The 14916-nt window shown below is 46.1% G+C and overlaps 1 protein-coding gene across 1 annotated transcript in view; it reads right to left on the bottom strand.

Moving 5' to 3' along the window:
• Window positions 1-13968, bottom strand: part of CLIC6 (chloride intracellular channel 6) — a 46911-nt gene extending 32943 nt beyond the window's left edge. Inside the window, exon 1 of the mRNA XM_046002977.1 lies at window positions 12865-13968. Coding sequence (XP_045858933.1) covers window positions 12865-13968 — 1104 coding nt within the window. The remainder of the gene's footprint in view (window positions 1-12864) is intronic.
• Window positions 13969-14916: the final 948 nt, after the last annotated feature.

The raw sequence follows: 14916 nt of genomic DNA, 5'->3' as shown, positions 1-14916 counted from the left end.
GGGGCTTCGGAAGCTGCGGTCCAGTAGGAAGAGCCCCCCGCGTGCCCCAGCCCCAGCCCTGGCCATAGTGGGTGGGGGAAGAGGACTCGGGGCAGGTGGTCATTGTGGAGGTTCCGATGAGGCCCTTCAGATCACAGCCCCAGCACGTCTGACACACTCCGCACATCGCAGACCTCACGGGCTTTAAAGTCCGCACAGAACAAAAGCATTATTGGTTTGGAGATCCAGGGACAGGGGGCTTTCTTCCTAAATGAAGGAAATTAACACTTCTGGGGGGTATCTTTGGGTCAGGGAGGCAGTGAGTTTGAAGACTCTTGGACAAACTTAATCTCCACCCCAACTTTCTTCTTTTGTTTGAGCTTCAGGCGGGGATGCCTTTGACTCTGTCCCCATACATGGTCAGACTGGATGAAGTTCTGCGTAACAACTCAATGGCTTCTTTGTGTCATTTAACTCTGCAGAGAATCCGATGCTGAAGAAAACTCGGAGGCATTAACACATCAGAAATGAGGGGCAGCACAAAAACAGACACATAGATCAGTGGAACAGAATAGAGAGCCCAGAAATCGACCCTCAACTCTATGGTCAGCTAATCTTCGACAAAGCAGGAAAGAATGTCCAATGGAAAAAAGACAGCCTCTTCAATAAATGGTGCTGGGAAAATTGGACAGCCACATGCAGAAAAATGAAATTGGACCACTTCCTTACACCACACACGAAAATAGACTCCAAATGGATGAAGGACCTCAATGTGAGAAAGGAATCCATCCAAATCCTTGAGGAGAATGCAGGCAGCAACCTCTTCGACCTCAGCCGTAGCAACATCTTCCTAGGAACAACGACAAAGGCAAGGGAAGCAAGGGCAAAAATGAACTATTGGGATTTCATCAAGATCAAAAGCTTTTGCACAGCAAAGGAAACAGTTAACAAAACCAAAAGACAACTGACAGAATGGGAGAAGATATTTGCAAACGACATATCAGATAAAGGGCTAGTATCCAAAATCTATAAGGAAATTAGCAAACTCAACACCCAAAGAACAAACAATCCAATCAAGAAATGGGCAGAGGACATGAACAGACATTTCTGCAAAGAAGACATCCAGATGGCCAACAGACACATGAAAAAGTGCTCCACGTCACTCGGCATCAGGGAAATACAAATCAAAACCACAATGAGATATCACCTCACACCAGTCAGAATGGCTAAAATGAACAAGTCAGGAAATGACAGATGCTGGCGAGGATGTGGAGAAAGGGGAACCCTCCTCCACTGTTGGTGGGAATGCAAGCTGGTGCAACCACTCTGGAAAACAGCATGGAGGTTCCTCAAAATGTTGAAAATAGAACTACCCTATGACCCAGCAATTGCACTACTGGGTATTTACCCTAAAGATACAAACATAGTGATCCGAAGGGGCACGTGTACCCGAATGTTTATAGCAGCAATGTCTACAATAGCCAGACTATGGAAAGAACCTAGATGTCCATCAACAGATGAATGGATAAAGAAGAGGTGGTATATATACACAATGGAATACTATGCAGCCATCAAAAGAAATGAAATCTTGCCATTTGCGACGACGTGGATGGAACTAGAGCGTATCATGCTTAGTGAAATAAGTCAATCGGAGAAAGACAACTGTCATATGATCTCCCTGATATGAGGACATGGAGAAGCAACATGGGGGGGTAGGGGGATAGGAAAAGAATAAATGAAACAAGATGGGATTGGGAGGGAGACAAACCATAAATGACTCTTAATCTCACAAAACAAACTGGGGGTTGCTGGGGGGAGGTGGGATTGGGAAAGTGGGAGGGGGCTATGGACATTGGGGAGGGTAAGTGCTATCGTGAGTGCTGTGAAGTGTGTAAACCTGGCGATTCACAGACCTGTACCCCTGGGGATAAAAATACATTATATGTTTATTAAAAAAAAAAATTTGGAAGGGGAGGCGAACCATAAGAGACTATGGACTCTGAAAAACAACCTGAGGGTTTTGAAGGGTCAGGGGTGGGAGGTTGGGGGAACAGGTGGTGGGTAATGGGGAGGGCACGTTTTGCATGGAGCACTGGGTGTTGTGCAAAAAGAATGAATACTGTTACGCTGAAAAAATAAATAAAATAGAAAAAAAAATAAAAAAATAAAAATAAATAAAAATAAAAAAAGAATACATATGAAATCTAAAAAAAAAAAAAAAGAAATGAGGGACACTTACTTTCTGTTAACTGCCACTTTAAGCACAATATTATGACTGTCCTAAACAGTAGCAATAAAACAAGATTGCTCCGGGGTGTCTGGGTGGCTCAGTGGGTTAAAGCCGCTGCCTTCGGCTCAGGTCATGATCCCAGGTTCCTGGGATCGAGCCCCGCATCGGGCTCTCTGCTCAGCAGGGAGCCTGCTTCCTCCTCTCTCTCTCTGCCTGCCTCTCTACCTACTTGTGATCTCTGTCTGTCAAATAAGTAAATAAAATTAATTAATTAATTAATTAAATAAATAAAATAAATAAAATCTTTAAAAAAAAAAAACAAGTTTGCTCCATTGCTCTCCACATATTGACATTAGCTGTAGGAAATGCCACAGAGACGCCGTTCTGCCCATCCCTGGGTATAAACGATGTAATTCCACAGCTTTGAGGCACTGCTAAAATGTTCTTAAACCAGTTTGAGTTAATAGGGAACTAGATATAGACACAAAGGATTGGAGCTGTGTGGTTTTCACTGTGGAAGGTTATGCAGCTTCTGCCTTGTTCACTGGCCCTCTTGAGGCCACCAGCTGGAGGGGCTCCATGTAGGTCCTCCCTCTGACAATCCCAGCTGAGCCCGGCTGAGCCCAGCCTTCCAGCCATGCTGCTGAGACCCTAGACAGGTGCATGAAGCTGCCTCAGCTGGGCCCATCCACCAGCTGAACACCACTGAGTGACCTGTGTCTCCCTCCCCCATTTTTTATTCTTCTACTGTATTCTTTACCACAGCTCCACCATAGAAACAGAAAGCCAAATACAATGTGCGACATGCTCAGACCTTTAACCGCTGTTCAGTTACTGTGCTCTGACTCAAGCCAAGGTCTGTGAATGCAATGTGATGATGCATGAGGCATTGCTAACTTAGATGGAAAGAATTTATGAGATTTTAAAATTTACATTCTGCAAAATGCATCATTAAAACTGACCACCCAATTCTTTTTACCTGATGCAGTAGACATGCTTGTACTTTGCTCATTCACTTTCCCATCCATCGTGCACGGCACCATCTTCCAAAGGGAAGGGACTGCAGCAGAAGGGCGGAGCCCAGGCTGTCAGAGATCTGCAGGCTAGATCCCCTCCCCCCTTTCAGGCTCGTTGTGCAGCCTGCCATCCTACACCTCCCACCTGTTCCAGCACCCCCCCCCCCCCACCGTGCTCCCCTTCCTCAGACTTCAATCTAGCCCTTTCCTTCTGGATCAATCTTTTTTTTTTTTTTTAACTGAAGGATGGTTGACATACAATGCTTTATTAGTTTCAGGCGTACAAGATAGAATTCCAACAATCCCATACATTATTCAATGCTCACGCAGGAAGTGTAATCACACACAAAGTTATTACAATATCATTGGCTATATTCCCTGTGCTGTACTTTTCATCGCTGTGACTTACTTTTATAACTGGAAGTTTGTTCCTCTTAATCCCCTTCACCAATGTCATCATTTTGCAGGTGGATTACCAGTTTTCCCAGTCCCATCTGTTGAGCAGATTGTCTCCCCTACTGAATTCTTTTGCCACACTTGTCAAAAATCAATTGGCCATGAATGGGAGGGTTTTTAACGGCACTCTCCGTTCTATCCCATTGGTCTACTCCATTGATCCACATGTCTATCCTTATGCCAGTACCACACCCCTTTGATTACTGAAGCCTTGCAGTGAAGTTTAAAACCAGGAATTGTAAATCCATCAACTCTGTTCTTTCCAAAAGATCATTTGGCTATTCTGGGTCCCTTGCATTTCTGTGTGAATTTTAGGATCAGCTCATCAATTTGTGCAAAGAGGCCAACGAGGATTTTGATAAGAGAATTGCTTTAAGCCTGTAGATCATTTTGGACAGTACTAACATCTTAATAATATTTAAGTCTCTGATTCATGAACACAGGATGTCTCTCCGTTTCTCTGAGTTTCTTCAGTTTCTTTCAATGATATTTTGTAGTTGTCAGGGTCTAAGTCTTGTACTTCTTTTGTTAAATGTATTCCTCTAGAAAAGTGAGGGTTGTGTTCATCATTGTTTGTCGCTGTAGTACCCCAGCCCCAGGCACAATGTCTGATACTTGGCAGGCACTCAATAAATATTTGCTTTAAATAGCCACTTGGGCCCAAAATACCACTCAGGAGTTCCGAAGACTGAAAAGCAGCATTTACTTCCCTTCCCCCACCCCAGCAAGAGCCTCAACGTCCATGTGGTCAACCAAGCCCAAAGAGAGAAGACACAGTGAGTTGGGGGATAGAGTCCATAAACCTAGTAAAAATCTGGACTTAGAGACTATTTCTAATCTGATGATTTCATACACACACATATCAAATTAGACTTACCCTTGCATACTGAATGAGTATATATCAACTGTTGCCCATAGAGCTATCTCCTGAGATGCTTCCAAAGTATCTCTCCGAATGATCTTTGGTATTTGAGTATTTCAGTTCCCCCTCCCACTAATTAAACATAAGCTCTGGGTCATCTTCCACAATTCACTTGATGTCTACAAATAGGATTTGTCATCATTCTCTATAAATTTTGGTCAATTCTTTCAACAGATGGGGGCATAAATAGAACATTTGGCTAGGAGACAACCTCAGAAACCATATTTTGATATCACTGCACCACATTTGATTACTTTTCACTATGGTTTTTATTTGTGGGATTCAAGTTCATCCCAGTAGATGGCATGCCAAAATCAAAGTGATATATCTTACCCATTAAGAAGGAGCAGTGTGGCATGAAATGATCCTGCTATCTGTATATTTTGAAACTTGGTTTGAATAGGAATTCTTACCATGTAAGAAAGAATATAGTTTTCCAAGGGCATGCACTTGATAAAATGTAACCTGCTAATTAAAAAGAAAAGGAGAAAGGCAAGATTCAAAATATCTGATCCCTCAGGACTCAAGAAGTGATAGAATGGAAGATAAAACAGAACATGTAAAGGTTCTAGTAAATTAAGTTGAAGATTTGAAGAGATCTATCACAGCCTTTGCTTGGTTTTCCCATGCATCAATTCCAAGAATTTACTAAGACTAAAAGGATGAATTACTCCAGTACAAATAGTCAAAACAGTCCCATAAAATATATCCAACCCACATGACAGACAATGGTCTAATTTCCTTAATGTAAAAATCAGGAAGAATAAGGCTAAACGTGGATTTGAAAAATGGGCAAAGGACATAAGCAAGCTGCTCATGGAAAAATGGTATCAATAGTTGTTAGAGCTATAAAAGTACACAGAAAGAGATGTGAATTAAATGACAATGGGTATTATCTTTCACCTCGCAGCTTCAAAAAGTTTGAGAAAACTCTGAGTAGGGAAGGTTGGGGGAATCAACATGGCCTCCATATTGTGTCAGGAGGACATTATGTGGTGGAATCTCTGAAGAGGAAATTTGGTAAAGGTTATCAAAATATTAAACAGGCACATCCTTTCCTGTATCAATGTCATTTCTAAGAACTGAACTACCATACATGATTACACGTCTGTGGAGGGATATTCACTATAGCGCAGTTTAAGATACAAAATTGGAAACCACCCAAACATCCACCTGTGGGAAACTGACTAAAGAGTATACCCATTACTAGAAAACTATGAAATTTTTGACAAGAATTTGATAGAACTATAGGTACTAACACAGAATGATTTCTAAGATATACTATTAAGTAAAGAAAGCAAGATGTAACTCAATGTACAGCCAGTGTACTACTTTTTATGAAAAAAAAAAAAGTGGGTGTGGTATTTTTTAAAAATACATCCGCAAATCATTTGACTTTCCCTTTAAAATGTGGAGTTTAATTTTGATCTCCTTAAATATTGGACTTAATGAATAAAGTAAGACCAGAAGTGACAGTTGTGGTTTCTTCTCTCTTGGATCCATGCTCTGGGGAGAGCCAGACACCATGTTGTGAGCACATCAAAGCAGCCCAGGAAGAGAGCCCCAAGTGCTGAGGAACTGAACTTCTTGCCAATAGACATGTGAGTCAGCCACGCCGCCACCCCAACCAATCCTTCAGATGAGACCACAGCCCTGCCAACCTCTCCACTACAACCTCATGAGCCATAACTACCAAATAAACTGATTCCAAATTCCTGACACAGAGAAACTGTGAATAACAGATGTTTGTTGTTTTAGATTGCTAAGTCTTAGAGTAACTTACTACACAGTGTTAGACAACTAATACAGTGAGAATATTTACATATAAGCTTGCATACGCACAGAATATCTCTGGAAAGATATTCAGTGGCTGTCTCCAGGAAGAAAAACTGAAAGGTTGGACCTCAGGGGTAGAAAAAGACTTCCTTTTCCTTTCACTATGTTGCATTGCATTGTATGCTTTTATATTTATAATCTCTGTTTTATTTCAATCTCACTTAAATCAAAATTAGGGACTTTACAGAAGAAACATTTCTAACAATATGTATAAGATGTGTAGTGTCTTAAATATTTTTCACTGTGATAGACACCACTGATTCTTTACTCAACAGTTATTCCCCTTCTTCCTCACTAAATAAAACTCCAATTTTGTGCCAGAGGCAGTGTATCTAGTCCCGGGTCATGAATCAAAGGAGATTTAAGCTATGGGTCAGCAAATCTTGTCTTAAAGGGCCTGACAATAAATATTTTAGGCTTTGCAGACTCCAGCTGAAAATGGAATTGGACACTGTCTCCCTGTGGGGAGGAGAATGGGTTGTCAGAAGACAACTGATGTCTTTAAAAGTTGTCTAGGGGCGTCTGGGTGGCTCAGTGGGTTAAAGCCTCTGCCTTCGACTCAGGTCATGATCCCAGCGTCCTGGGATCAAGCCTTAAATCAGGCTCTCTGCTCTGGGGGAGCCTGCTTCCTCTTCTCTCTCTGCCTGCCTCTCTGCCTACTTGTGATCTCTGTCTGGCAAATAAATAAATAAAATATTTTAAAAATATGAAGGCATGGACCCTGTCTGTCTTGCTTGACGTTGGGTACACAAACTCTAGCACAGAGTCAACAGTAAGAGGTGATAAATCCACATGGGCTAAGTTAATAGACTAATCTACAGTTCTGTGACCCACTTGAACCTAAACCATGGCTCAGAGCTTTGTCCTTGATACATTCCGTCAAAGTCTAGATTTTGTTTTTCTATGTATGTGAAACTAAAGGGTAACTTACTTGCTCTAAGAATCCAGTGTGTTGTTTCTGAAGGTATCTTACAGATCTCTAGATACTCAGGGAGGTAGGATATCTGAGAGGACTCCTGAAGAGCAGCTGACCTTGAGAAATCAAAGCTATAAAGGAGACCCTCAGGCTGGGGGTCCTGTGAGGAGGAGGACCTCAGGCTGGGGGTGAAGCCTGGTCACTCACCAAGGACATATGAAGAGTCCAGAGCATACGGCCTGTCAGCAACAATGAAGGGCTAGAGCTGTGGCATAGGTGTACCCAGCAACGCAGAGCCACAAATTCCCACAGCCCTGAGGGAATTCCAGCATCTTGCAGCTCTGTTGCCAAGACGTCTTCATGGAGGAGAATGACTCTGGCTCTTTCAGAAGGGCCACTGGACTGGGTTGGTTGGAAACAGTTTTGTGTCCAGCTTCTCACTAGCTGAGTCACCTTGGACTATGCATCTATCCGGCTACTTACCTATCATTACCAAAAGCACTGACTGAGAGCTTAGAACAAGCCCACCGCCATGCCAGGTGAGGAGGACATGATGTGAAGAAGCTATTATGACATGGATCTCACTCAGCATGGGGAGAGGGACCATGACCTCCAGTGAGCATGTGTTTCCCCCCAGTGTTTCTTCCAGTTTCCACCCCAACTAACTCTACTAAGTTCATAAATGAGTTTGTAAGCTCAGCCATAAGAAAAGATGAATGCTTCTCACTTACATTGACCTGGATAGAACTAGAGGGTATTATGCTCAGTGAAATTAGTCAATCAGAGAAAGACAATTATCATCTGGACTTATATGTGGAATATAAGAAACCATGCAGAGGACCATAGGGGAAAGGAGGGAAAACTGAATGGGAAGTCATCAGACAGGGATAAAAACCATGAGAGCCTCTTAACTCTAGGAAACAAACTGAGGGTTGCTGGAGGGGAGGTGAGTAGGGGCATGGGGTAATTTGGTGATGGACATTAAGGAGGGCACAAGATGTTATGAGCACTGGGTATTATACTCAGCTGATGAATTACTGAACACTAGGAAATACTGATGTACTACAGTACATCTGATACAGTGTATCAGTATCTGAAAATACTGATGTACTACAAGTTGGCTAATTGAATTTTTAAATTTGAAAAATGTGTTTGTAAGCAAGTTATATAAGACACTCAGGAAACAAATAACAAGAAATATTATTTTGCGGGGAGAGGTAAAGTCAGAGAAATGCATCTTTGCTCATTTCCCTTCAGAGCACATGGTTATAGTCCACACAGAGTTATGAAAATACCACCTCCCTTTCAAGCCCCCACAGAACAGTCTCAACATGTTCTCTCCTGGAGAAAGGTGCGTGGATTGCTGCAGCCAACTGCTCTTCCAGGAGTTTCTCAGCTGCTATTCCTGGACACATGCCTACCCTTCCCAACTTGCCATGGCCACATGGTGTGGCACTGCTCGGCTGGCTTCGTTTATGTACTCATTTATGTTGGGGGACAGTTCTCAGTGACAATGCCTATTCAGAGGTCAAGCCTTTCTTCAGTTGGACTTTGTTCCATCCCCAATTCCACCTATCAAGGGACCCAAATGTGACGGCAAATGCAAGTTTCCAAGCTCCACAGTATCTACGTGTTAAATATATGGTGTCCAAAACCTGGTTTAAGAAACTCTTAGATTCTGGCCCAGGATTGTCACATTGAGGTTTTTTAGGTCATGTGAAATTTGCCAGGAAACCCATCTTAGACTGTCCCACCCCTAGACCTTACCTTAAAGTATATACAATTGCCAGGAACTACTGGATTAGAAACACCAAATGTGTAAGCAAGACTTCCTTAGTGACTAAATCCCCACAGCTGGTGAAGTCCCTACCTTATCCTTTGTTGTCAGGATTTTGTTTGTCGTTTGTTGTTGTTATGTTAGTATGTTATTACACTGTAACCCTCCGTTATGAGTAAAGAAGAAAGGAATCTTTCTTACTAAATATGCTGCAGGGTTATCCTACAATTTGATGACAAATGATTAATACTTCTTTGTAAAAAAACAAAAGTAAGAATTACCATGATCAGCAATTAATTTACCACACAATAATTCAGGGAAGTTTTCCTTGGTCTGTTCCATATGTTCTCTTTTTCAAGAATACATTCTTGCATGCTTACAGAATAAAACAAAATGTCCAATTAGTTAAGATGACAATTTCCACAAAGATGAAGTACATAAACTACCAGGTGGCTAAAAGTAGAAGCAGATTTGATGTGCACCTGTTACTGGGTCATCAGTCATCACTTTGTGGTATATTTGCAGCTGATATATTTATTTTAAAAAATATGGGGAAATGTAAAAGTTAAAAATTGACAAATAAAATATGGGCTAATTAATTACAACCATGTTTACTAGACTGTCAGATGAAAGCAAGGGGAATGTTTGGAATGTTTGCGGTACTTCTCCTTAAAGAACAAATCTGTGAATTCTGCATTCCAGTGATGGCACAGAAAAATTTTACATGTTTACAAAACCCAGAAGGTCAGATGTCTACTACGCAGCACGGTCTAAACTCAGTGGAGCCCAAAGAAGGAACCTCAAGAAAGCTAAATCTGGCAAAGAAATCCTATTTTAGACTAATTTAAGGATTTTAAATCAAATATTACAAACTCAAAAGGTAGAAGTGTCTAAAAGGTTCTGCTTGATTTCTGCATTGAGGACTTTTTTGTTTTTACGGGTAATGATTTGTAGGATAAAGAGAAAGTGAAGTGCCTTAACAATCCCATGAGGCACATCTTAACTGACCCTCAGATGTTATATCAAGTAGTAGTTACTTAAAGACCAATCTCCCTGTTTGGAGATGTGTTTTCTTAAAGGGGAAAAAAAAAAAAAAGATGGGGTGGGAGCAGGCAACTGAGAACCAGGATGATCATGTCAGAACAACACATTCTGAAAAGCTGTCCATGACAAGCCCCTTGCCTCTGCCCACACAAACTACTCCTGAGCAGGAACTGAGGAAAACAAACAAACAAACAAACAAACTTATTTTTACTTTTCATAACATTCCTATCCTCAGAGAATGGAGTAATTAGGTACCTAGAGACATTTTCCCTTAAAAAGGGGGGGGGTGGCGCCTGGGGTGGCCCAGACAGTTAAGCCTCACTCCTGCTTCCGGTTCCCTGCTCAGCGACAATCCTGCTTCTCCCTCTGCCTCTGCCCCTCCCCCTACTTGTGCTTTCTCTCTCCCTCTCTCTCCCTCCCTCCCCGCCCCCCAACAAATAAGTAAATAAAATCTAAAAAAAATAAAATAAAATAAAAATAAAAAGAGGCAGGGAAGGAATGGGCAAGGGGATTGTTTCTGTGTAAAATCCAATGGACATTTGTGGGAGCTGAGCAGAATTATACAAGAATGCACAATTATACAATGCTTATTTCAAGCCAGGGGCTTTTCTAAGTGCTTCACATAATCAAATTCTTGATCTCCATAACAACCTTGTGGGGTAGGTACTACGACTATCCCCATTTTATCCATAAGCAACAAAGGCACAGAAAGGTTACGTAGCTTACCTAAGGTCACCCTGCAAGAAAGCAGCAGAGCCAGGATTTGATCCCACTGGCTCTAATGTCCACGGTTTATACTACCTGGTGCAGGCAGCCACCCATTCAAACCTTCATCATGTTCCAAGCCCGTGCTCCACATGGAGGATAGAAAATGAGTCTCACACAGTCAAGGGAAGAGGTAAGACATGCATCATGTGAAGGGACTTTCAACAGAGGGACACCCAACCCAGACTAGGGCTGCCAAGGGCTCCACAGAGGAGACGATGCCTGTGCTGAATCTAGACACATAGCAGACAACCAGACAGGAGACAAGGAGTGGGGTGAGTGGGGAAGAAACTTGATTCAGGCAGGGGGTACTGCACCTATGCAATTTCCAGGCAGGCAAGAATGTGGTTCTCGCAAGGAATGATAACTAGTTCAATAGGCTGGCATGGTGGGACCATGGGTGAGAAAGTCGGGCGGTGGGGGGGGAAACCCAGGCAATACTGCAGAGGCCAGAATGCCATCGTGAGTGGCCTGTGGCCTGCCTATAAGGAGTATGGCCTCATCTTAAAGTCTACAAGAAACAACTGGAGAATTTTACTTTTAAAGAAATAAAGTGATCAGATCTCATTTCCCAGCTCACTGGCTATCACCAAGGGCCTAGACTGGAGAGCTGAGAAATGGAAGCAGGAAGACGAGGAAGATGTTATGTATTTCAAAACTCTAACAAGAAACTGCAAAGATATGCTGGAAGCAGGTGGCCATGAGATGGAGTAAGGGGGAATTGCTTACATCAAGGGCAGATCTGGGGTACACACAGCAGCACTGTGTTCAGCTCTCCCCCTCCTCCTCCCCTCCTAGTCCCCTTCCCATCCCTGAAGATATCCAGCTCCCAGGGGCCTTCCTAGGGGCTATGCCTTTAGATTATATCCCAACACCTAACCTTGAAATGCTCCAGGGTCTTCAGAAATGCTCAGAACAGCACCTTCCTGAACCAGTGAAGAAACGCATGCCCTCTCTTCCCTAACCCCTTTGCCCCCCAAACAATTTTTGAAATTCTGAAGTTAATCACTTTGGAAATATTTCTCTTTTTGCTTATTAGAATTTGCTTACATTCCCGTCAAGGAGCTTTAGGTCCTAACTGGCTTCTATAAGCCTGAAAGTATTTTGAAAGGATTACGATTCAACATGCAATGCACATTCTTGACCTTATTATCTGCTGCTTTCCTGGTCCGGCCTAAGGTCCTCAGAAAGGGCTTTTTTTTTTTTTTTTAAACAAAGATCCCCGTTTGTGTGAGCTACTCCTGGACCTTGTCCTTCACCTTTGATGCCTTGTAGAAAGACCTCTTTAAACCCAAAAGTTCCTCAGTGGTGTCCTACAAATTCTTCAATAAAATCATTGCTTTCTTCCCATTTGAAGCAGGGTTGAAATATGACTTAAAAGCAGATGATGTTCAAGTCACCAGCATCGTGCATTCTTCCAAAAGAAATGTTAAAATGCTCAACAAATATTATAATATTTAAATAAATTTCCACTTTCCTTCCAAATATCAAGGAGGGATACTTTTGGGGAACTGAAAACACTGGCCAGCTCTGGGCCTCTGAAAGTTGAGTCCCAGGGAGATTTCTCACATTACAACCTGTTCGCATTTTTTTTTTTTCACTTCAAGTGAAATCCTTTGGCATGAATTGCTTTGAACATTAATAGGGCGTATCACTTTTTTTTAAATTGATTCTTCAATAATCTCCAGACTAGAAGGACCAGTTAGGATTTTCAGAACAAAAGACAGTGGGATGCTGGACCCGCACCCCAGCTACCCCCTACTACCCCTACCCAACTTCTTGTTTCCAAACCATCCTGTCTCCCCAAAACGCTCCGGAAACTCTCCATGACCGCCAGGCCGTCCCGCCTCCCTCCGGTGAACAGAAGCGACAATCCGGACAGCTGGAAGACCCTGACTCAAAAACCGCTTCGATTCAACTTACCTTCACGAAGAGGGTGATGTCGTGCTCCCGCCGCGGGGCCCCCTCCTCTGACGTCTCGCCATCCTCTCCTCCGCCATTCACCCGCCCGGCCTCCTCCCGGCCCTCGACGCTGCCCTCCTCTGCCAGGTGGTTGCTGAGCTCGGCCTCCGGCTCAGCCGCCCGGGTTGGCGCGTCCGCCCCTGCCGGCGCGCTGCTGCTGTCTGGGGGCTCCTCCTCGGCCCCCGCTGCGACCGGCTCGCCTGGCACCTCCGGGCCGCGCTCTCGCCTCTCCTCCTCGGCCTCCTCCATCTCCTCTTGGGGTTCACCCTGGTCCCCGTCCTCGACAGCTTCCGCCCTCGAGTCCCCGGGGGCCACTTCCTCCGACTCCTCTGTCCCCGTCGCCCCCGCCTCGTCGGCGGCGGCGCCCGCCGCTGCACCCCCAGGCTCCTCTGCAAGCTCCCCGGGGCCGCACCCTCCAATCTCCGCCGCCGCGGCCTCGGTGGGCTCGACTTGGGGCTGGGAGCTGAGATCCCCTCCGTCCCCGGGTTCACTCTCGGCCCCGAGCGCCCCTCCCGCCTGCCCCGCGGCTTCCATGCTGGCCCCCTGCGCCCCCGGCGGGCCGCCTCCGGGTTCCTCTGGCCCTCGCTCCGCTTTCTCCTTCGCCCCGGGGACCTCGGTCTCCCCGGGATTCCCCTGAATCTCCCTCGAGGCCTCGCCCTGCGTGCCGCGGCCGGAGCTCGCCTCCTCCACCTGCTCTGCGCCGCTCGCCTCCTCTCCCTGGGGGACCTCGGCGCACCCCGGGGCGCCCTCCTCGGCCTCCGCCTCGCCCTGCGCTGCCCTCGCGCCCTGCCTCTCGGCCCCCGGGCCACTATCCGCGCCCGGATCCGGCTCGCTAGCGCGCCCTCCGTCCGGATCCGTGCTTTCTGCCTGGTTCACCGCGACCGTCGCTGCTGCGCCCGCCCCCTCGCCCCTCGGCGCCTCCGCGGCGCCCTCGCTGGCTTCCTCCCGCTCCGCCCTCCGGCCAGCGGCCCCCGGCTCGCCAGCTTTCTCTGCCAGAGGCACGGGGGCCTCAGGCGACCCCTGGGGACCTGGGGGGGACCCCTCCAGCTCCGCGGCCTCGGCCATGGCCGCAGATCCCTGTCCTCCACTGGAGACCCTTCCTTGACACTGCGGATGGAGCAAGCGGCCCTGGACGAGGAGCCCTGTGCCAGGGGGCCACTGCGCCCGCTCCAAGGGGACGCCCCGCTCCGCGCTCGCAGGGCGCCGGGCGGGCGGAGCGCTGGAACTGCGGGGTTATAATGGGCTCGACCCCAAGACCCCGCGCCTCTCCTCCCGGTTTAAGCTCTCTGGTGTCTTCCTCCACCTCCACCGTAACTGCGTCTCCCCGGTTCCACGTCTGCTTCCCACCCGGACTCTTATTCTGACCTGGGTTCCCTGGAGGCGCTGGCCACCGAGGAGCAGAGCGCGGCTGGGGAGGACCTCTTTGCTCCCGCACCCTTTGAAATGCCTGGCCTGCCGTCCTGGGGCTGACCAGAAGTCATCGGTGCCAACTCCATCCCCCTGGGGCTTGGGCGGGGTTTGCACCCCTTCCTCTCCCCCTGTTCGGGTGGCCTGGGAGCCTGGCCAATGACAGCCTTTCTCACGGCCTTTGTGGATCTCGGTGAAAAGATTCTGGTTCTAATGGCAGCTTGGGTGTTTTCTGTAACAGCATCAAGTTCCAGAGCCATTTGGATCACACGCCCGCCAACTCCCCACACTGGACACCCAAATACCTAATCTCCACTTTCCCCCAGGCACCCAAGCGTTCAGCTTCTCAGCTGGTACCTAATGCAGATGTCCGTGTCCTGCCTCAATGTCCAAGAGCAAGGGAGGTAAATCCTGGAAGAGAGGTGAAGGGGAGGCCACCTACCAATTTTTGCAAGCCCTTCCTGGGAGGTTTTTCTGCCCGGTATAGAAGCAAAAGGAGTCTTGCAGCTCTGACCAGAGATGGGCTCTGTTGAGCACAAGGGTCCCCTCCTCAAGGTATGACAAGTATGGGGGCCTTGCACTGGGGACAGGTTAGATCCTTCATCT

The sequence above is a fragment of the Meles meles genome, chromosome 4, assembly GCF_922984935.1.
Source record: "Meles meles chromosome 4, mMelMel3.1 paternal haplotype, whole genome shotgun sequence".
Lineage (NCBI taxonomy): Eukaryota > Metazoa > Chordata > Mammalia > Carnivora > Mustelidae > Meles > Meles meles.
This window is presented reverse-complemented; position numbering and strand designations above follow the sequence as displayed.